This window comes from Aspergillus melleus (genome assembly GCF_016097325.1).
Source record: "Aspergillus melleus strain CBS 546.65 chromosome Unknown contig6, whole genome shotgun sequence".
In the NCBI taxonomy this organism is placed as follows: Eukaryota; Fungi; Ascomycota; class Eurotiomycetes; order Eurotiales; family Aspergillaceae; genus Aspergillus; species Aspergillus melleus.
In genome coordinates, this window is record NW_025763375.1 from 3304977 (window position 1) to 3322428 (window position 17452).

Below are 17452 nucleotides of genomic sequence, written 5' to 3' on the forward strand. Positions count from 1 at the left end.
ACGGGTGTGTCCATGGTTCGCCCTATCGTCTGATCGACCGACCGATCGAAATTAGTAGTAAACTCCATTCAGTCAAGGCTTCACCCGACGATCCCAGACTCAATTGGGAGCTGGAATCCTTCCAGACACGTCGTTTCCCTGCGTGATGCCGAGGTTAGCTGACGGTGGAGTCCGTTGATCCCCAGATGGCGCTGAGATGTCTTGTTTTCTCTTCTCCGGCTCCGAGCCCGAAGCAAAAGTCTTAAATTGAAAGGGCGGCCTGTCGTGAAGATATCGGCCGCTTAACTTTACTCTGACAGGGCGCTTGTAATCTTCCATCTTGTCCGGCATCATGTACTTCGTTTCGCGCCTGTTGACCGTGCTGTCTGCGGCTACCCTGAGCTACGCATATCCGACAATCACCGCCAGAGGTACATGAACGAACACCCCTTCGTCCGTGAAGGTTCTCTGAACCGACTTGCTGATAGGGTGTAGATGTGCCCTCGTCTCAGCTGGGCGAGTTTGCCCTCTGGGTGCAGTACGCCGCCGCCGCCTACTGTCAGGACAACTACTCCCCGCCGGCTGGCACGAAGCTGACTTGCTGGGCCGGAAACTGCCCCGACGTGGAGGCGGCTGGCGCTGTCACCGACATTGAGTTTTCCAAGTAAGAGGCAGCCGGAGGAAGGGAGACTGTCGCTGGGCCAGAGAACTGAAGCTGACGCATCTGCCACAGTACGACTCTCAGTGACACGGCCGGATTCGTCACTGTCGACCACTCGCACTCCAGCATCGTCGTCTCTTTCCGCGGCTCCTACTCGGTGCGCAATTGGTTAGCCGATGTCAACTTCCCCTTCGTGGATCCGGGTCTCTGCACCGGCTGTCTGGCTGAGGCGGGCTTCTGGAGCTCCTGGGCCTTCGTGAAGAATGACATCGTGGCAAGTCTGAAGCGGTTGACAGAGGAACACGCCGACTACCGCGTCGTCGTCGTCGGTCATAGTCTCGGCGCCGCCGTGGCCACCGTGGCGGCGGCTGATCTACGTACGCAGGGCTACCAGGCCGCGCTGTATGCCTACGCCTCGCCGCGCGTGGGCAACGACAAGCTGGCCGAGTTTATCACGAAGCAGGAGAACAACTACCGCTTCACGCACCAGCATGACCCTGTTCCCAAGCTGCCGCTGGTGGGAATGGGCTATAAGCACGTCAGCCCTGAGTACTGGATTACCTCGGGCGACAACACAACGGTGGCCGCCTCGGACGTGCAGGTGCTGGAGGGCACTGTGAATTGGAAGGGCAATACGGGTACGGGCCTGCCGTTGCTCACAGATTTCCACGCCCATCACTGGTATTTTGAGAAGGCCGACGGTTGCAAGGGGCCCGGACTGCCCTTGAAATGATCTCAGTCGAGGACGAGAAAGGCCCACAGAGAGGGAAGGGAGGCTGGTTAGCATACCGTGCAACCCCAGTCTCCTCGGATCGACGCCGGAATCACCTGAAGTAATAATATAAGCCCTAATCAAACCCTATAACGGACACAATCCCTTGCCTGCGCACATGCCCGATAGTGGCAAACTTCCAACTCACTGTCCCGGCTCGTACATCTCTCTTTCGATTGCTCAATCGCCTCAATCGCCTGCTCGATCTCTCGGTCCATCCCCTTCCCTCCACCTTCGGGCCGCCCGGTAGACCCGCCAGCTTGGTACCCCTTCATTCCAGTCGCAAAGACCAATGGAGAGAACGCTCAATGCGGAGATGGGATCCGTAGCCATAGGAATGCTACCGCGAGAGCTCCCAAGTCCCACAGCCGCAAGCAGATCGGGCGATGCTTCGCGATGGCGATGCCTCCCCAATGCACTGCAATAAAGATCGTAACGAGCCCTGGCGGATGTCCTTCTTGACGTTCCTTGTTGAGCTTCGATGTAATCTTGTATTTTCTGTCTCTACGCCACAATGTCCCCTCCGCGATATGCCCCGGCGCAGGTCAGCCTGCCTCGCCTGTTGCCTAGCGTCGCCTCATTTATTACCTTCATTCTGGGGATGCTTCTCCTTTTTGCCGGCACGCAGCGCAAGTTTTTGCCTCAAGCAGATTTGCTCACGGTACGGCTCTCCCAGGGCTTCCCATCCGTCACTCATGGCTGATGGCTTTTTTATTCTAGTTGAATCTGCCTGATACGGAGCTTCCGGATGGGGTTCCCGATTTCTTCAAGGTGTACCTCCTCTCCTATTGCCAAGGAGTCAACGAGGAGTGCGTTACAGAAGACACCAACACGACCAGCATCGTGACGAAACTGACCGACTGCTCGGACCGCGATCTCCTCTTCACCTTCAATCCGGGAGAGGCCATTGCCACGGCGCTGGGCCTCGGGCCGGATGACCCTTTGACAGGCATGGACTGGCCCGGCTGGGTCGACGACGACTTCGACGCGCTGGGTACGACCGGCCAGGCCATGTCGGTGCTCTACGTGATCGGGACGACAGGGGCTGGCGTGTCTATCGCGGTGAGTCTGTGGACGATGTGGAGCGCGTCGCCACTCTCGCCGCCGTCGACGATCCAGTTCCTCGTGCTGTTGGTGAGTCTTATCTTTTCGGGTCCCTACGGCAGCACGGTGCGAATGACAGCTAATTCGGGCAGACGAGTATGATCAGTCTCGGTATCGCGTCTATCATTGCGAACGTCATCTCCGCACAGTTTGTCAACCTCATCAATAAATCCGGACAAAATCAGGGCATCTCGGCCGACCACGGCAAGGCCTTTCTGGCGCTCTCCTGGGCGGCGATGGGATTTCAATCCCTGGGCACGGTGGCCAGTCTCATCTCCATCCTGGTTTATCGCGCTAAACACTGTCGATGTGACTGGGACGAGGGGTCGCCGGCATCTCCGGACCTGGGGGAGCACAAGCCATTGGTGGAAGGATAAGAAATGGGTCTGTATGATTAGTTATTCAGTTGCTTATTGTCTGAGATTTCTGATTATCATGGCATGTTCGATTTCGTGCAGGGAGCGGGAGTCGGGGGTTTTGGGTGGCGTTGAATTATCAGCCTTGACTTGCTTGTTCTTTTACCTTTCAGGATATTTCTTATTCTTCGCTTCTTTGACTCGTGGGAGAGATGGAAATAGCGTAGACTTCGTACTCTTGGCCTCGTATCCTTGATTCAAGGCGTTTAATTCGAGAGTCACGCAGCAATGCAAGCCTAAGTCCGGCAATGAGGCTCTTGCGCATCCATTCCCTATTCCCGGTGGAATGATCCAGAGACTACCCCGTACAGTATAAAGACTCAAATGAGACTGCTTCAGGGGAGTCTCCCCTCCATTGACGTCGCGCAGACCGACGAATGACCCTCCAGTGTAACCTGTCCCCTCTCGATCGATGCGACTGAGGCGGACGGGCTTGTATAAAGGCAAATCAGCGGCCAGAACGGTCGGTTGCAATTGCTATGGACCTGGCAGTGGGCTGACCTAGCCGGTCAGTGTGATGGAGGATCATTTGTGGCTCGTATTTCCCCATTTCTCCTGCATGAATCTGAATCGCGGCCAATGGATGGCTTCGTCAAGGACGGGGAATTGAGCTGGTCAGATTTTAGTTGGCGGTTGATCCGCCCTTCCGAGACAAGTCCCGATCCCAGTAAAAAGAGAAGAAAAGAAAAGATCTGCTGGACGAATTTGGGCGAGGGTTTGTCCAAATCCCGTAGGAAGATATAAAATCGAAATCATCCCATCCGGGTCAAATCCCCATTGAGACGGTCATCGCACATCGCCAGCATGCGAATCCTTCTTATTTTATCCCTTTTGCTGGGAGTGCAGGGCTCCCCTGGTCAGTAGTTCCGTTCTCTTGCTCCCCTCACTCTTCCTCGGTCTGGATATTGACTTTTAGACCTGTATCGCATAGTGCTCAGCGCCTCCACTAGCAATCAATGGCTGATCACGGCCAACACGTCTATATTCTGGCCCACGTCCACTGATTACTTCTACGGGCCCACCGACGGTCCTGGGGCTTCGATCGTGACTTGCAATGCCGAGTGGATTGAATATGACGCTCGCTCCAGCGAGCTGAGATCTCTGGGTCCGACGGCCACGACGACGTCCTTCGGCTCTTACCCCAGTAGCTCCGGCGCCTGTCGCACCTCCAGATCAGCTGAACGTTGGTCCGACACACATACCGGGCCCTTGACAACCCTGTGCGATGGGTTTCCGCGCGCCTTGGGCGCGCGCGAGACGGCCACGGGCTACTATCCCGGCACCGGACCCTGCAGCTCGTTCGACGTCACCTACAGCGAAAAGAGTACGCTGTATCGATCCCCTTCCCCCGTGCCAACCTGCACTCTGCAAGAAGAGGACTGCGTGGCCATCTGGGAGACGTACAGTAGTAGCTCCAGTGCCTGGCGCGAATCCGTCAGCACGTCGAGCACCGGCGACACGCGCAGCCCCATCCCGCCGTGGTCTTGCCCGACGCCGGCGAGGGAGTATCCCGAAGAAAATCCCTGTTCGGCCTGCCATTTCCTGCCCGACACGGCTACTGTCTTCTACTGGCCGGTCGAGACGGCCGGTGGCGACCTGTGCCTGCAGAACGGGACCACGATCGAGGCCACGCGCACTGCGCCTCCGGCCGCCAACACGGCGGTGGTGGACGGCCACACGATGGAGTCACCCAGCGTGTACATCTCCTTCACCTCGATCTATGCCTGGAGCAACCGGCGAGGGCACCCGGGCCATCAGTGCGGCGAATATCACTCGAACGAATTGATCGCGGTGCACCCTACGGACGTGGTGTCGATGCGCGGACATCGCAACGCCAAATATCCTGCCATCGGTGAAGAATATCCCTTCAACTTCGCCGAATTTGTGCCGCAGACGCTTGGCGAGTACACACAGACGGTTGTGCCCTGGCCGCAGTACCGCGGCGGCTCGCAGTGTCCCCTGGCCGACGGCAACACCTGCACGATGGTGCGCGACGACTACGTGCCCTGGATGCAGCTGCCGGAGGCAGTGCGCCAGATCGATCCGTCGTGGAGCGTCTGTCATCGCAGCTGGTACATTCCGCCGGTGACCCTGGTGCCTCTGGTTGACGGCACCGCCAGCTGGACTCCGGCGCCGCCAGATCCCACGGACTTTCTGGACTTGCAGATGCAAGCCGTGCCCCATTCAGCCGTGGCTATGGCGACGCCGACTCCGACCAGCGAGAAAGGGTGGTAGAGTGGATGTGGCTGTGGCTGTGGGATATTGAAGCATTGTGTCTTGGAAATGTCCCAGACGAACAACAGTTACGAGGGAACGAATGCCATAATGTAACGAATGAAATATGTAGTAAATGGGATCCCATCTGGGGACGATGGACTTTGATACGCTTCAGCTCAAGGGCTATCCAATGTTTGCTCCTCCATCGTACTTCACTGGCTTTCTGTGGTGTTTTCAGACCATTCACTCACCTCGACATGCTGGCTCATTCACTCGATGCCCTCCCAGCCAACCCCCCTGAGACCTTCATTAGACACGAGCGCCTTCATTGGGCAGCCAGACCGAAATGATCCAGCACATAGCCCCCCGGTGAATGCATGGAACCGTTTCTGTGCAACGTGAAGGACAATATCAGCCCGGTGAAGCGTCGCCTCCTGATTCACCGGGCCGTGGGAATAGCCTCGTGCGCTCCAATAGGAATCGCATATTCCCCAGGAAACGGAATAAGCAGGGAGGGGCGTTGGCTGAGTTGCGCGTGGTCTATTTCCGGTCCTGTCAGGGGCGTTTCAGCGCCTGTTGTGCTCTACTTGTGTTTGTGTTCTCTTCCTTATATCCTTCTACTCTCCAGGCCCCGGGTTGAGCCCACACCAGACGAGATCACAACGCGATATCACGTCAGAATGAGACCTTTCGTAAATTTACAGGCATGGACCCTGGCCACCTTGGTTGGATACATCTCGGCTCTCGACATTCTCGAGCAAACAAGTGGCGGTCTGTCCTACGAGCTGCTGAATGTCACCTACTTCGCCAACGCCGCCCACCCACGCACCTCGCTGGCGGTTTCAGAATGCGACGAGGAGATCCAAGTGATGCCCTTGACAGTCGTACTCACCAACCAGAGCGTCGTCACCGGCGAAGACGTGCAGACGATCGTCTCAAGCTATCTGGCCGACGACGACGTGCTGTCGCCGGGCTTCCTGCGCGCTGTCTACATCACCTCGTCGGTCTCCAACGCCACGATCGATGCGACCGCTCTTCCATACCTCCGTGCGCTAGGGATGGAAACCGTCTACCTCGATCTTCATACTTTTGAGTCCATTCCGACGGGATTCGTCACCGCTGAGGACGCGTCGCTCGGGGAGCTCATGCCCGGTCCCTATACGGCGGTGGTCACACCCAATGTTTTGGAGGTGCTGGACACCTATCGACTCTATCCTGACCTGTATCGCACCTTCGTCACTGGTTCGTATGACACGCAGGACGGTAGCGGCACCTTCCAAGCTCTGTCCCTGGCGTGTCCGCGACGCTGGGCGCCGCTGATCCCCGTGCCCAGTCACATCCCCTTCCGCCACGACCCCCGACCGTTGGCCGGCGTCCGAGTGGCCGTCAAGGATCTGTTCGACATGCGCGGACTGCAGACGTCGGCGGGCAGTCTAGCCTGGGTCCGGATCACCCCCGTGGCGGCCACGACGGCGCCGGCGCTGCAGCGACTGCTCGACCAAGGCGCCGTGCTGGTGGGCAAATACAAGCTGGCGCAATTTGCCGGCGGTGGCAGTCCTTGGACCTGGATTGACAGCCAGTCGCCCTTCAACCCGCGCGGCGACGGCTATCTCACCTGTGCAGCGTCCTCGACGGGCGGCGGATGTGCGGTGGCCGCGTACGACTGGCTCGACGCCGCTGTGGGCACCGACACGGCCGTCTCGATGCGACGACCGGCAGCGGTGTCGGGGACGTACGGCAATCGACCAAGTCAAGGCATGATGGCACTGGACGGCGTCGTGGCGCAGAATTGGGCGCAGGACACGGCGGGCGTCTTTGCTCGCGATCCTCGGCTGTGGACTCGGTTTGCCAAAGCATGGTATACCCCGGACTTGCACCAGGACTTGAATGTTACGGGCCTGTCGCCGTTGATCGTGTCGGACGACCGGACGTTTCCCACGCAGATCCTGTATCCCGACGAGTACTTTCCCCTGGCCAACCCGGCCGCTCAGGCGGTGGTGGACCAGTTCGTGGCCCAGATGTCACAGCATCTCCATCTCACCACGCGTCGCATCAACTTGACGCAGACGGTGGCCGACGGGTCGATCTTTGAGGGAAGCAATAACTGGGATCGCATCTTCAACGCGTCGTCGGTGCTCACGCTCTGGTCGCAGCATGTGGCCGTGGCAGCACCGCTCCTAACGGCGTGGTCCCAGCTGGAGGACGGTCGATTTCCGCCGGTAGACGCGCAGTGGCGACGCGAATGGACGCAGTTATTCGACCCCAGAATCATCAATCAGACGGCCTACGATCGAGCCCTGCGCGACAAGGCCCGGTCCGTCGAGTGGTTTGAGCGGAACGTGTTGCGGCAGACCGGGGCCTCGTGCTCGCAGTCGGTGATGCTCTGCCATGCGGCCAACGGCGGTCTTCCCAGCTTTCGCGAACAGGAGCTTAATCAAGGACCCAATGCGACGCTTCTCGGGGTGGCTCCGGATCCGACCGCCATGCCTTGCGACTTGGTCTGTGCATTGTTTGGGTAAGTGGATCTCGTTTGTGCCTTCGTCCCCGACTCACCGACTAATCACGGCTTTCGTCCGGAGTAGATGCGCCGACTACACAATTCCCCTGGGCGCAGTGCCCTACTATTCGCCGGTCACCCGGGTGACGGAGCAGCTGCCGGTCAGCATCAATCTAGCCGTGCGACGAGGCTGCGACCTGGTGTTGTTTAATCTAATCGACGAGCTGGCGACGGCTGGTATCGTGGAGGCTGTGAAGACGGGCAGGGAGGCGTTTTGACAGGCTCACGCAAGCGCCCGGACTTCTCTTTGTTTCTATTTTTGATCCAAGCGATGCAGGGTGCATACGATGCATGTCCATGCTCGCTATCCCATCTGCCTTAAATCATTGATCACAGTTTCTCTATAGTCTCGCAGAATGACCCGTGGCGGTGCAGTGCGGCGGCAGCCCGGAGATCATCAAGCTTTTCCCTCTCACTGAAACCCCGTCAGTCGTCGATAAATTATTTAAAAAGTAATCAGGGGACGGGGACGGCTGCAGCGATCGACGGCTGCACGTCTCCTTCGTGGAAATTACCTGATGACAGCGCAGATGGAACGTTCCACCGTCGGGCCAGAAGGCAGGCATCGACTCGCCGGGAATCACCGACGATCCAGTGGCCCCCAGCAGTTGATAATGAACCCACTTGCCTACTAATAATAATTAATATTCCAGACCGACCGGCGTCTTGGCTGAACCGGGGGAGCAACGCACCGCAAGCTGCATTATTGGTTCGATGGTAGCACCGGCGTTGGCTCTAAACTGCATTGGCCCTAGACATCAGCCCTAAGTCGATGCTAAACAACGACATCGGATTCTCGCAGTCCCCAAGAGACAAAGGATCGAGAACTGCGCCACACCTCGATACTGACTGGATTGATCATAGTAATAAAAGTCCCGGCCCCCTGCTAGCTGTGTTTCTGGGGCCTCTTGTCGCCCGATTCGTTTCGTTTGTTTTCGTTTCTTTTCTTTTCGTCCCTTTCCCTTCCCTTCCCCCCAGGCCCCTGTCGGTCCTCCAACGTGCGCCGTCCATTGCAGTTCAGATTCGAATCAGCAATGACCGACTCACATCGTCAGAGCCAGCATTTGCTGCCAGACTCTTCGAGGTCCGACTCGCCCGCCCCCGAATTGACCTCGCCCGAGAACGAAGGACCCGCCGCCTTCTGGAGCCCGTTGGGCCGCCATCCCTCCGTCGACCGGGGATACCTACACGAGTCGCCGCACGATCCGGCCTCGCAACCGGCCATCGGACTGGGAATCACCTCGCATGCTCCCTCGACGACTCCATCCGCTGCTCCGTCGCGGGATGCCTCACCCGCGCCGCCACCGGTCACCTCGACGGCGCGAGACCCGACGCCGCCGACCCCCGACGACGAGGCCGGGGGTCGACACGCCTCGCAGGCGACACTGGTATCGCCGATGATGCGATGTCCCACGCAGAAAGGGATCCAGCAGCGTCGTCTGTCGTGGGTGCCGCTGACCATCCTCACCCTAGCTATCTATGCCACCATCGTGTCGGGCATCTACCTCGTGATCGCTCTGGTGCGACCGCGATACGGGCGAGCCATCGGAGCAGACGGCGCAGTGGTACCGGCGACGGCAACGTTGTTGAGCGCCCTGTTCGCTAAAACCGTGGAGCTGTCCTATGTGACGGTGTGCGTCGCGTTTCTCGGCCAGGTGCTCAGTCGGCGGGCGCTGACGCAGGGCTCACGCGGCATCACTATCTCGGACATGAGCATGCGCTCATGGATCATGCAGCCGGGTGCCTTGATCGTGCACTGGGAGACGCTTCGCTACTCGGCGGCCACCGTCCTGGGGGCTATCACGTTGACGGCCACCGTAGTAGCGATGCTGTATACCACGGCTGCGGAAGCCCTCGGTAAGTGTTTTCGTTCTCTTTGTGTATTCTGTTGGAAACCCTTGACGTTCAGTCTGACGGGATCTCTCATCTTCCAGTCTCCCCCAAGCTCCGCATGGGACCGATGCAGCAGCGTCTGCTGGCTGGCAACGTATCGACCACATTTGCCAATCCCTACTACCTGGCCGACAACTGTCCGGCCCTCATCCACAAAGACCAAGACCCTGACTACCAGGGAACGACGTGTCTGGACATGCAGCACGTCGGCCAAGCCTACCACAACTACCAGATGTATCTGGGTGAATGGGGCGAACGCAGCAGCACCAGCACTGCCCCCCGTCCCCTACCGACCGGGTCGCTGCACGACAACACGACACTAACGGGCAGCTGGATCGAACGGACGAACCTGACGGAGCTCTCGCAGAAGCACGGCCGACTGGTCAATAACATCACGGCGGCAATGCCGCACGGGGGCATTCTCAGCGTCACGTCGTACACGGCCAACAAGCTGCCCGATCCACAGTCGCTCTCGGGCGAGGGCAACTTCGAGTTGGAGGCGTCGGTGCTGGCGCCGGCAGTCAACGTTCTCTGCGTTGGTATGAACAAATCGGAACTTGCGCCGCTGGTCTACACCGAATGGCCCGACGTGGGCGACAAGTTCGACGCCGTCAAATGGACCAATGATCCGCCGGACGACATCCCCGTCTATCCCAGCTGGCTCAACCGCACCGTTGTTGACGACCTGTTTGGCTGGGGCCCCAAGTACGGCCAGCGTCCGCCGGTGTTTGGCAAGCTGCCTCGCCCGTACAACACACTGCTGAATACCACCGGTCGCTATCCCGCCGACAGTATCTACCTACTGGGCGCTACCGCCGCCGATACCAATCCCCCCTACGTGCTCTGTGCCCTGAAGGCCAAGCAGAGCCCGCGCTGCGTCACGCAGTACAACGCCACGGCGAGCGGATCGCAGCTGAGCACGCGCTGCGAGGACTCGTCTAACCCGTTGCAGCTCGATCAACGCCGTCCCAGCGCCCCCGACGCGCAGTGGGAGCCCGACTGGAAGAACATCGCGTCCGAGTGGGCGACCTCGCTGAGCCTGGGGACCGGCATTACCGACAGTCGGGCTAGCAACTCGCGACTGCTGATGCAGCTGGTGCCTACGGACATGACGCTGGATCCCACGCTGCCATCGGTGGCCGAGGCACTGGCGGTGATGGCGGGCAGCACGCTGATCATGAGTTCCACCAGCGCGCCCTTCGAGCCTGGATGGAACTCGTCCGAGGCATCATTGGCGACGCCCGTGCCGCAGTCGTTCTCGGCGAATGTCCGGTCAATTGGATACGCGTCGGGCAGCTCGCAGCGCTGGCAAGGGGTCTTCTACGTCATTCTGATCTTCGCCTTCATCACCAGCGCCATCTGCCTAGCCTTCATGCTGTTTGAGGTGCGCGGACGCCAGGTGACCGACTTCACCGACCCGCAGAATCTCTTCACGCTGGCCATGAACAGCCCGGCCACACCGCGTCTGCAGGGGGCCTGCGGTGCTGGTCCTCAGGGGCCGCAACTCAAGGAGCGGTGGGTGGTGGCCATGGAGGAGGACCACGAGCATTATTACCTGCGAACGCCAGGCGAAGATCCCCTAGGACCCCCCAAGCGATCGGCGACGGCGATCTCGATGGCGTCGATGGAGGTCGAGGATCCCAAGGCGATCAGTCCGGCCATGAACGAGTATCGGCAGCTGTCGACGCAGCGCAGCTTTCTATCGCGATTCTATTAGCATAGCGTGTTTGAATGTTTTGATAGGTAACTACTTAATGATCTAATGATAATACTCTGGTTTTGTTGAGATTCCTGTCAGAAGAAGGTAGTTGTATGACTGCTTCAATGTCCAACACCAGGACTAAGTATACAAGTATAAAGAACAAGTAGAAGTACCTTCGGTCATGAGGGGATGGAGGAGATGACAAAGCTGCAGAGTGACGTGTCCAGGACACTCCCGCGTCATTCATCCTCCCCTCCCCTCCCCTCTCCTCTTTCTCCCTCCCTTCGACTGCACCGGCAAACATCATGGCATTCGGCGTCGCTCTCATCGGTGCTGGTAAGGCCATCATTCCCTCAGTTCGTTTTGTCGAGCTGATGTCATTCTTGCAGGTCTTTTTGCCCGCGAGGCGCATTTCGTACGTACTTCCTCCATCGGCGAGCCCTGCCTAACCCTAGCTAACCCTGGGATAGCCCTCCATCGAAGCCTCTCCCCATCTCGAGCTCAAGGCTGTCTACTCGCGTTCTCTGAGAACCGCCCAAAAACTGGCCCCCGACCGGCCTCTCGACCGTTACGCCGACGACATCGATAAGGGACTCCAGCAACTCTTGGCCCGCTCCGACATTCAAGCGGTTATCATTGCGTATGTCTCGAGGGCGTCTCCCGCTGCCGGCTTTCGTTTGCTGATTCAATAGACTTGCCATCGGAACCCAGACCCCTTACATTCGCGCTGCCTTGGCCGCCGGGAAACATGTTCTGTCCGAGAAACCCGTCACGGAGAATGTGGCCGAGGCTGTGGAGCTGATCCGGTGGTATCGGACGGAGATCAGCCCGACGGTGAGCTGGGCTGTGGGTGAGAACTGGCGATATTTCGATAGCCTGAACTACGCGCGACAGCTCGTGCCTCGGCTAGGACGCCTTTCCCAGTTCCGTACGCTGGTCTATGCCACTGTCGGTCCTGAGTGGGTGTTCGCTCGGTACTTTGGTAAGCGCTCCTTTCTTCCCCGGGAATCTAGAAGGACCCTGACGGGTCGACAACAGACACGACCTGGCGGCACGAAGCCAATTATCAGGGCGGATGGTTACTGGATATGGGCATCCACTTTCTTGCCGGCACCCGATACCTACTCGGCAACGAACGCATCGCTCGCGTCGCTGCCTTCACCCGCGGCGTGAGTCCCTCGCTGCCGCCGCTGGACACGCTGGACGCCGCCCTACAAGCAGAATCTGGTCTCCAGGGCAGCGTGCAGATCGCCTTGAGCTCTCCACTGCCAGGCTCGGGATGGACGGTGGTGGGCGAGCACGGCTATATTACCGTTACCGACGTCAGCGTCACGTCGAAGATCCGTGGCTGCGAAGAGACCAAGGAGTTCACGGCCGATCTTCTCGCCGTGCCGTCGGAGGTGCGTGCCTGGGGCGAGGCCTTGGCCAAGGGAGCGCCGAACGCCCAGCAAAGGCCAGAGCAGGGGCTGGCAGATTTGGAACTGGTGAGTCTCTCGAGATTCCCGCCTGAAGAATACTCACCAATGAGATCTAGGTCGAGGCGATGCTACGGAGTGCAGCTCAACAGGGGCAGCCGCAGTCCACGAAGCATCAGGTGGAGGGATGAGTGTCTCCGGAATCCTAGTTCGTTGGACTTTGTAATTGATCTCATCTAATCAGTGCAATTTATGTTACTCTATATCCAGATCCCGCTTGATGTGCGCTCTCCGGCTGCTCAAACCCCTTGTCCCTTGATCAGCCGATTATGCCGATAGGATACGTAGACTTACTCTGTATACTAGATGATAAAGAATAACTGGTATCACGACTTTCTTGTTAAGAATAGGGAATGCGAAATGCGAATGGCATATTGTTCGCTCAGATGACGAATCATAGTTTCTCGCCTTTCGCCTTTTCGCCTTTCGTCTCGCATTATTTCCTTGGAATCATCCCCACGTTTGGTGACTTTTTGACCAGAATGTTCTGGACAACTAAATAGGATATTTCGCTCCTCTTCACCTATATCCTTGCTTTTATTCGATTCAACCAGTAACGTCTAAACAGATTTTAACGCCTACCACTGTCCGTCTTTTCATCTTCTGTTCACAAAACTAGCCATCATGGAATATGACCCTAGCATTGGTTTGTTTCTCTTTCTATAGTGTCAAAACGAGCGGACTAACCACGTTGTGAATAGAGGGATTTTGCACCTCGGACGAGTCGGGTTTTGCTTATGCTTCGGCTCGCGATCGATGGTCCATCATCTTGGTATGCGCTCAGACTTCTAAAGCAGGCCAGAAGGTATCCTAACTTATGGCATTTTGTTCGGGTCGGAGCGATCTCAAGGGTCTAGAAGCCAGGACGGAAGGCGAAACAATTATCGAGGGCTTGCGGACTTTGCAATCAGAGATCCGGTCAGATGCGAAGCTGACGTACGCGATTTCCCATCCCCGAACAATCCATCTAGCTCCGAAATTGAAGGCCTTTGCACGATGATGGCTCCGCTGAAATCGCTGATTACAACAATGAGCTGGGCCAAAGGAATTCCAGCTGGCTGAACGTATTTTGGCTGTACGGGGAGTGTTTTCTGTGTAAGTGATCCAATGTCTTCTATCCTGGTTGATTTACTGATCTGACAGACCGGAGGATTCATTTTCTCTTCTTGCTGTCTGCCAGGTGGAAAGATTACGATGTCTTTGCACGGCAACAGACCTCCACATTCCAGGCCTCCAAACTGGCAATTTTCGAGCTTGCAGCGAGGTACAAGACGGGTCGTTCAGAGCGCCCTAGTTAAAGACAAGGAGTCGAAGGCACTTCTATTCCAGGAAATGTGTGAAATATGCCTTTGGGGCAACGCCACCGATCTGTCGCTCCTCACCTCTCTCACCTACGAGGACATTTAAAAGTTGCAGGGATCTGGAGCTAGGAAGACTCAAGCGAAAAACGTTCTGATCGATGAAATTCCCGCTGCATTGGATGCGTTAGAAAACGCGCGCCGGCAAAAAGGGGTCGGAGCAACAGTTGACATTGTATTGGACAATTCTGGTTTCGAGCTGTACGTTGACCTTCTCCTGGCCGGTTTCCTCTTGTCAACCGGACTCGCAGCCAACCTTGTCCTTCAGCCGAAATCCATCCCGCGGTTGTCTCTGATGCCATGCCCGCGGACTTCACGGATTTACTGCTGGCCTTGTCTGAGCCGGAAAGAGACTTTTTCGGAACTCACCACCAGGGCGGGCCCAATTCACCGACTCCACTGAGTGATGACGAGCGATAGAATTTTCCTTTTTTGTCCGAGCAGTGGCACACGTTCCAGGAGTCAGGGCGGTTGACTGTGAAAGAAGATCCGTTCTGGACGACGGCAGGTTGCTACTGGCGACTACCTTACATGACCCCCGGTCTCTCTGACGAGCTGAAAAAGAGTAGCCTGGTCATTTTCAAGGGCGATCTGAATTAGGTACCGGAAGCTTACCGGTGATGTAAGTCCTTCCTCAATTTCTCTCCCCGATCGAGAACTCCACACACAACAGCAACAACGGCTAACCTCGGGCTCACAGGTCAAATGGGACACGACGACGCCATTTACGACCGCTATAGGGCCTCTAGGGACTAGCTCGGGCGTGCGCACCTTGGCACTCAGGACCTGCAAGGCCGACGTTGTGGTTGGTCTCGCTAAAGGTGAAGATGAACGTCTGCGGATTGCGCAGAACGGCGAACTCCCCACCGAAGTCATGCAGATGGGCATGGGCTGGGAAATGGGCGGTAGCGTCTTTCTGTGACGGTCAATGTGTATAGACAACTTCGTGTTCAGAGTTGATATTCCGAAGAATCTGGTTCGCAATTGAGGCTTCAAACGGGTTCTGAGTCGGCTCTCTATATATTTTCCATCTGCCGATTGGTCTGGCTTGAAGAATACAAGAACTGAACCATTTGACAGGATTTTCTTGGAATCGTCATCGAGGAGACTGTAGACTCTCTGTGAAGGCTTTCATGAGCACGGAGATTTACAGCGTTGATGGCATAAATTGTGGACATAATTAATGCGCGATGTCCTGCAGATGACGTCATGACTCACCCTTCCGTCGTGCTGCTTCATTCATTCCTCATTCTTCCCTTCCGTCCCCAACTCTCTGTCGCAAGTACCATTCCGTCCCCTCATGGAGAATCGATGTTAACCGGGCGTAATGGGAGGCGGACTTCAATTTCCCCCCTCTACCGGGCAGGACTCCCCCGTGGACGCCGTAAAGGCCAAACGTTTGCATGCGGTGGTTGATATGGGCAGGTGAGTTCTCTCTCTCTCTCTCTCAAATGATCTGTCACGCCCATGATGACCTCGCGATGATAGCAATGGCATTCGATGTTCAATTACCGATCTCTCCGCGCCGACCGCGCGAATCCTGCCCACAGTCTACGCCCATCGCGTCAATATCTCACTTTACGAGGCCCAATTCGACGACCGTGGCGACCGCATTCCTATCCCGCAACCCGTTATTCAAGCCGTCATCGGTGCCATCCTGCGCTTCCAGATTGTCTGCCTGGAAATGGGCGTTCCCGCCCGAAATACTCGCATCGTGGCCACGGAAGCGACGCGCACCGCCTCCAACGCCGCCGAGTTCATGCGCGCGCTGCACGGAGCTACGGGGATTGCCGTCGAGACACTGAGCAAGGCTGAGGAGGGCGTCGTGGGCGCATGGGGAATCGCCAGCGGATTTTCGCAGCTGGCCGGTCTGGCGCTGGACCTGGGTGGCGGCAGCATGCAAATGACCTGGATCGTGTCGAACGCCGGCCAGGTGGTGACGAGCCCGCAGGGCGCCGTGAGCTTCCCTTACGGCGCCGCTGCCCTCACCCGGACGCTGGCAGAGCTAGAAAAAGGCCGCAGCAAGGAAGACGCTCGTCGGGCCAAGCAGGCCTTCCGCCGTACCATGGAGGAGAACTTTCGACGGGCCTGGACAGCGTTGGATATCCCCCAGTGGCTCCTCGATCGCGCGCGGCGAGACGGCGGCTTCCAGGTCTACCTGTCGGGCGGCGGATTCCGGGGCTGGGGATATCTGCTGTTGTACCGGCACCAGGCGCGCGGCGAGGACTATCCCCTGTCCATCATCAACGGATACACAGCACCCAAGGAGGACTTCGAGAACACCCGGGCCTTGAAGGAGATCGCGCGCACCGCTCGCAAGATCTTCCGCGTGTCGGACCGCCGGCGCAAACAGGTTCCCTCGGTGGCCTTCTTGATTAACGCCTTGGCCGAGGCCGTGCCGTACGGGATTCGCGAGGCCCACTTCTGTCAAGGCGGCGTGCGCGAGGGCCTGCTCTTCCGCACGATTCCTCCCATGGTGCGCCAGCAGGATCCGTTGACCGTAGCGACCCGGCCCTTTGCGCGGCCCTCAGCGCAGGCTCTCGCCGGCTTGCTCATCGCCTGCATTCCCCGACCGACTGCCGACCGACGCTTTCCGCCGTCCGTGTCCGATCAGGTGCTGCAGGCGCTGGCGAACGCCCTCTACGTGCATGCCGCCCTGTCAACCGAGCTCTCGTCAGCGGCCGCCTTGTATAGTACCGGCACGGGCGTGCTGTCGGACGCACACGGGGTACCGCACGCCGACCGGGCGCGCCTGGCGCTGATGCTGCAGGAACGCTACGGCGGCGAGCTGCCGCGACGCGAACAAGCCTTTCGGGAGCGTCTGCGCGATTTGTTGACGCCGGAGGAGGCCTGGTGGATGCGGTACGTAGGCAAGGTGGCGCTGGTGCTGGCGCGCGTCTATCCGCTAGGCGTTGTCGACACCGCGCGACCCCGGCTGCTACCCCTAGCGGAATGGGCCAACGATTTGGGCTCGCACAGCGATCGTGCCGGCATTGCCCTGACGTTCGCCGTGCAAAAGGTGGCCTTCGATCCGACGCGGCTGAAGCAGGAGTTGGCGCAGGACCTGCGGAAGATCCAGAAGGTAGGCAAGCGGAAACACTGGATCGGGGGACGCGACGGCTGGGGCATGAAGGTGCAGGTGAAACTGGTGGAAGAGGATCTGCTGTAGAAGATCCTTTTTATTAATATTCCTTCATTCCTGGCAGCACCGCCCTACAGCATCGGACGGGCGATCGACAGGAAAGGATCGTCGGCGATGGCGACGACTGGAGATGACTCAGTCCTGCCAGCAAAGCGCCGACTAATGAGAGCGTGCAA

The 17452-nt window shown here is 58.1% G+C and overlaps 9 protein-coding genes across 9 annotated transcripts; all 9 read left to right on the forward strand.

Annotated features, from left to right (window-relative positions):
- Positions 1 to 331: 331 nt before the first annotated feature.
- On the forward strand, positions 332 to 1373 carry LDX57_010913 (lipase family protein; the record flags this gene model as incomplete). Its single annotated transcript, XM_046092658.1, has 3 exons — positions 332 to 410; positions 475 to 643; positions 713 to 1373. The coding sequence occupies 3 exons, from the start codon at positions 332 to 334 to the stop codon at positions 1371 to 1373; spliced, it is 909 nt and encodes a 302-aa protein (XP_045948636.1).
- A 553-nt stretch (positions 1374 to 1926) lies between these two features.
- Positions 1927 to 2115, forward strand: LDX57_010914 (uncharacterized protein; the record flags this gene model as incomplete). The annotated part of the gene is made up of 1 exon (XM_046092659.1): positions 1927 to 2115. One exon carries the CDS (start codon positions 1927 to 1929, stop codon positions 2113 to 2115), a length of 189 nt encoding a protein of 62 aa, XP_045948637.1.
- Positions 2116 to 2363: 248 nt separating this feature from the next.
- On the forward strand, positions 2364 to 2618 carry LDX57_010915 (uncharacterized protein; the record flags this gene model as incomplete). Its single annotated transcript, XM_046092660.1, has 1 exon — positions 2364 to 2618. One exon carries the CDS (start codon positions 2364 to 2366, stop codon positions 2616 to 2618), a length of 255 nt encoding a protein of 84 aa, XP_045948638.1.
- A 1118-nt stretch (positions 2619 to 3736) lies between these two features.
- LDX57_010916 (uncharacterized protein) lies at positions 3737 to 5167 on the forward strand (the record flags this gene model as incomplete). Its single annotated transcript, XM_046092661.1, has 2 exons — positions 3737 to 3788; positions 3864 to 5167. 2 exons carry the CDS (start codon positions 3737 to 3739, stop codon positions 5165 to 5167), a joined length of 1356 nt encoding a protein of 451 aa, XP_045948639.1.
- A 662-nt stretch (positions 5168 to 5829) lies between these two features.
- On the forward strand, positions 5830 to 7668 carry LDX57_010917 (amidase family protein; the record flags this gene model as incomplete). The annotated part of the gene is made up of 1 exon (XM_046092662.1): positions 5830 to 7668. The coding sequence occupies one exon, from the start codon at positions 5830 to 5832 to the stop codon at positions 7666 to 7668; it is 1839 nt and encodes a 612-aa protein (XP_045948640.1).
- Positions 7669 to 8740: 1072 nt separating this feature from the next.
- LDX57_010918 (uncharacterized protein) lies at positions 8741 to 11316 on the forward strand (the record flags this gene model as incomplete). Its single annotated transcript, XM_046092663.1, has 2 exons — positions 8741 to 9563; positions 9641 to 11316. 2 exons carry the CDS (start codon positions 8741 to 8743, stop codon positions 11314 to 11316), a joined length of 2499 nt encoding a protein of 832 aa, XP_045948641.1.
- A 290-nt stretch (positions 11317 to 11606) lies between these two features.
- On the forward strand, positions 11607 to 11829 carry LDX57_010919 (uncharacterized protein; the record flags this gene model as incomplete). The annotated part of the gene is made up of 2 exons (XM_046092664.1): positions 11607 to 11716; positions 11772 to 11829. 2 exons carry the CDS (start codon positions 11607 to 11609, stop codon positions 11827 to 11829), a joined length of 168 nt encoding a protein of 55 aa, XP_045948642.1.
- A 560-nt stretch (positions 11830 to 12389) lies between these two features.
- On the forward strand, positions 12390 to 12956 carry LDX57_010920 (uncharacterized protein; the record flags this gene model as incomplete). Its single annotated transcript, XM_046092665.1, has 1 exon — positions 12390 to 12956. One exon carries the CDS (start codon positions 12390 to 12392, stop codon positions 12954 to 12956), a length of 567 nt encoding a protein of 188 aa, XP_045948643.1.
- A 2862-nt stretch (positions 12957 to 15818) lies between these two features.
- Positions 15819 to 17303, forward strand: RTG2_2 (putative transcription regulator (RTG2); the record flags this gene model as incomplete). The annotated part of the gene is made up of 1 exon (XM_046092666.1): positions 15819 to 17303. The coding sequence occupies one exon, from the start codon at positions 15819 to 15821 to the stop codon at positions 17301 to 17303; it is 1485 nt and encodes a 494-aa protein (XP_045948644.1).
- Between the last annotated feature and the right edge of the window lie 149 nt (positions 17304 to 17452).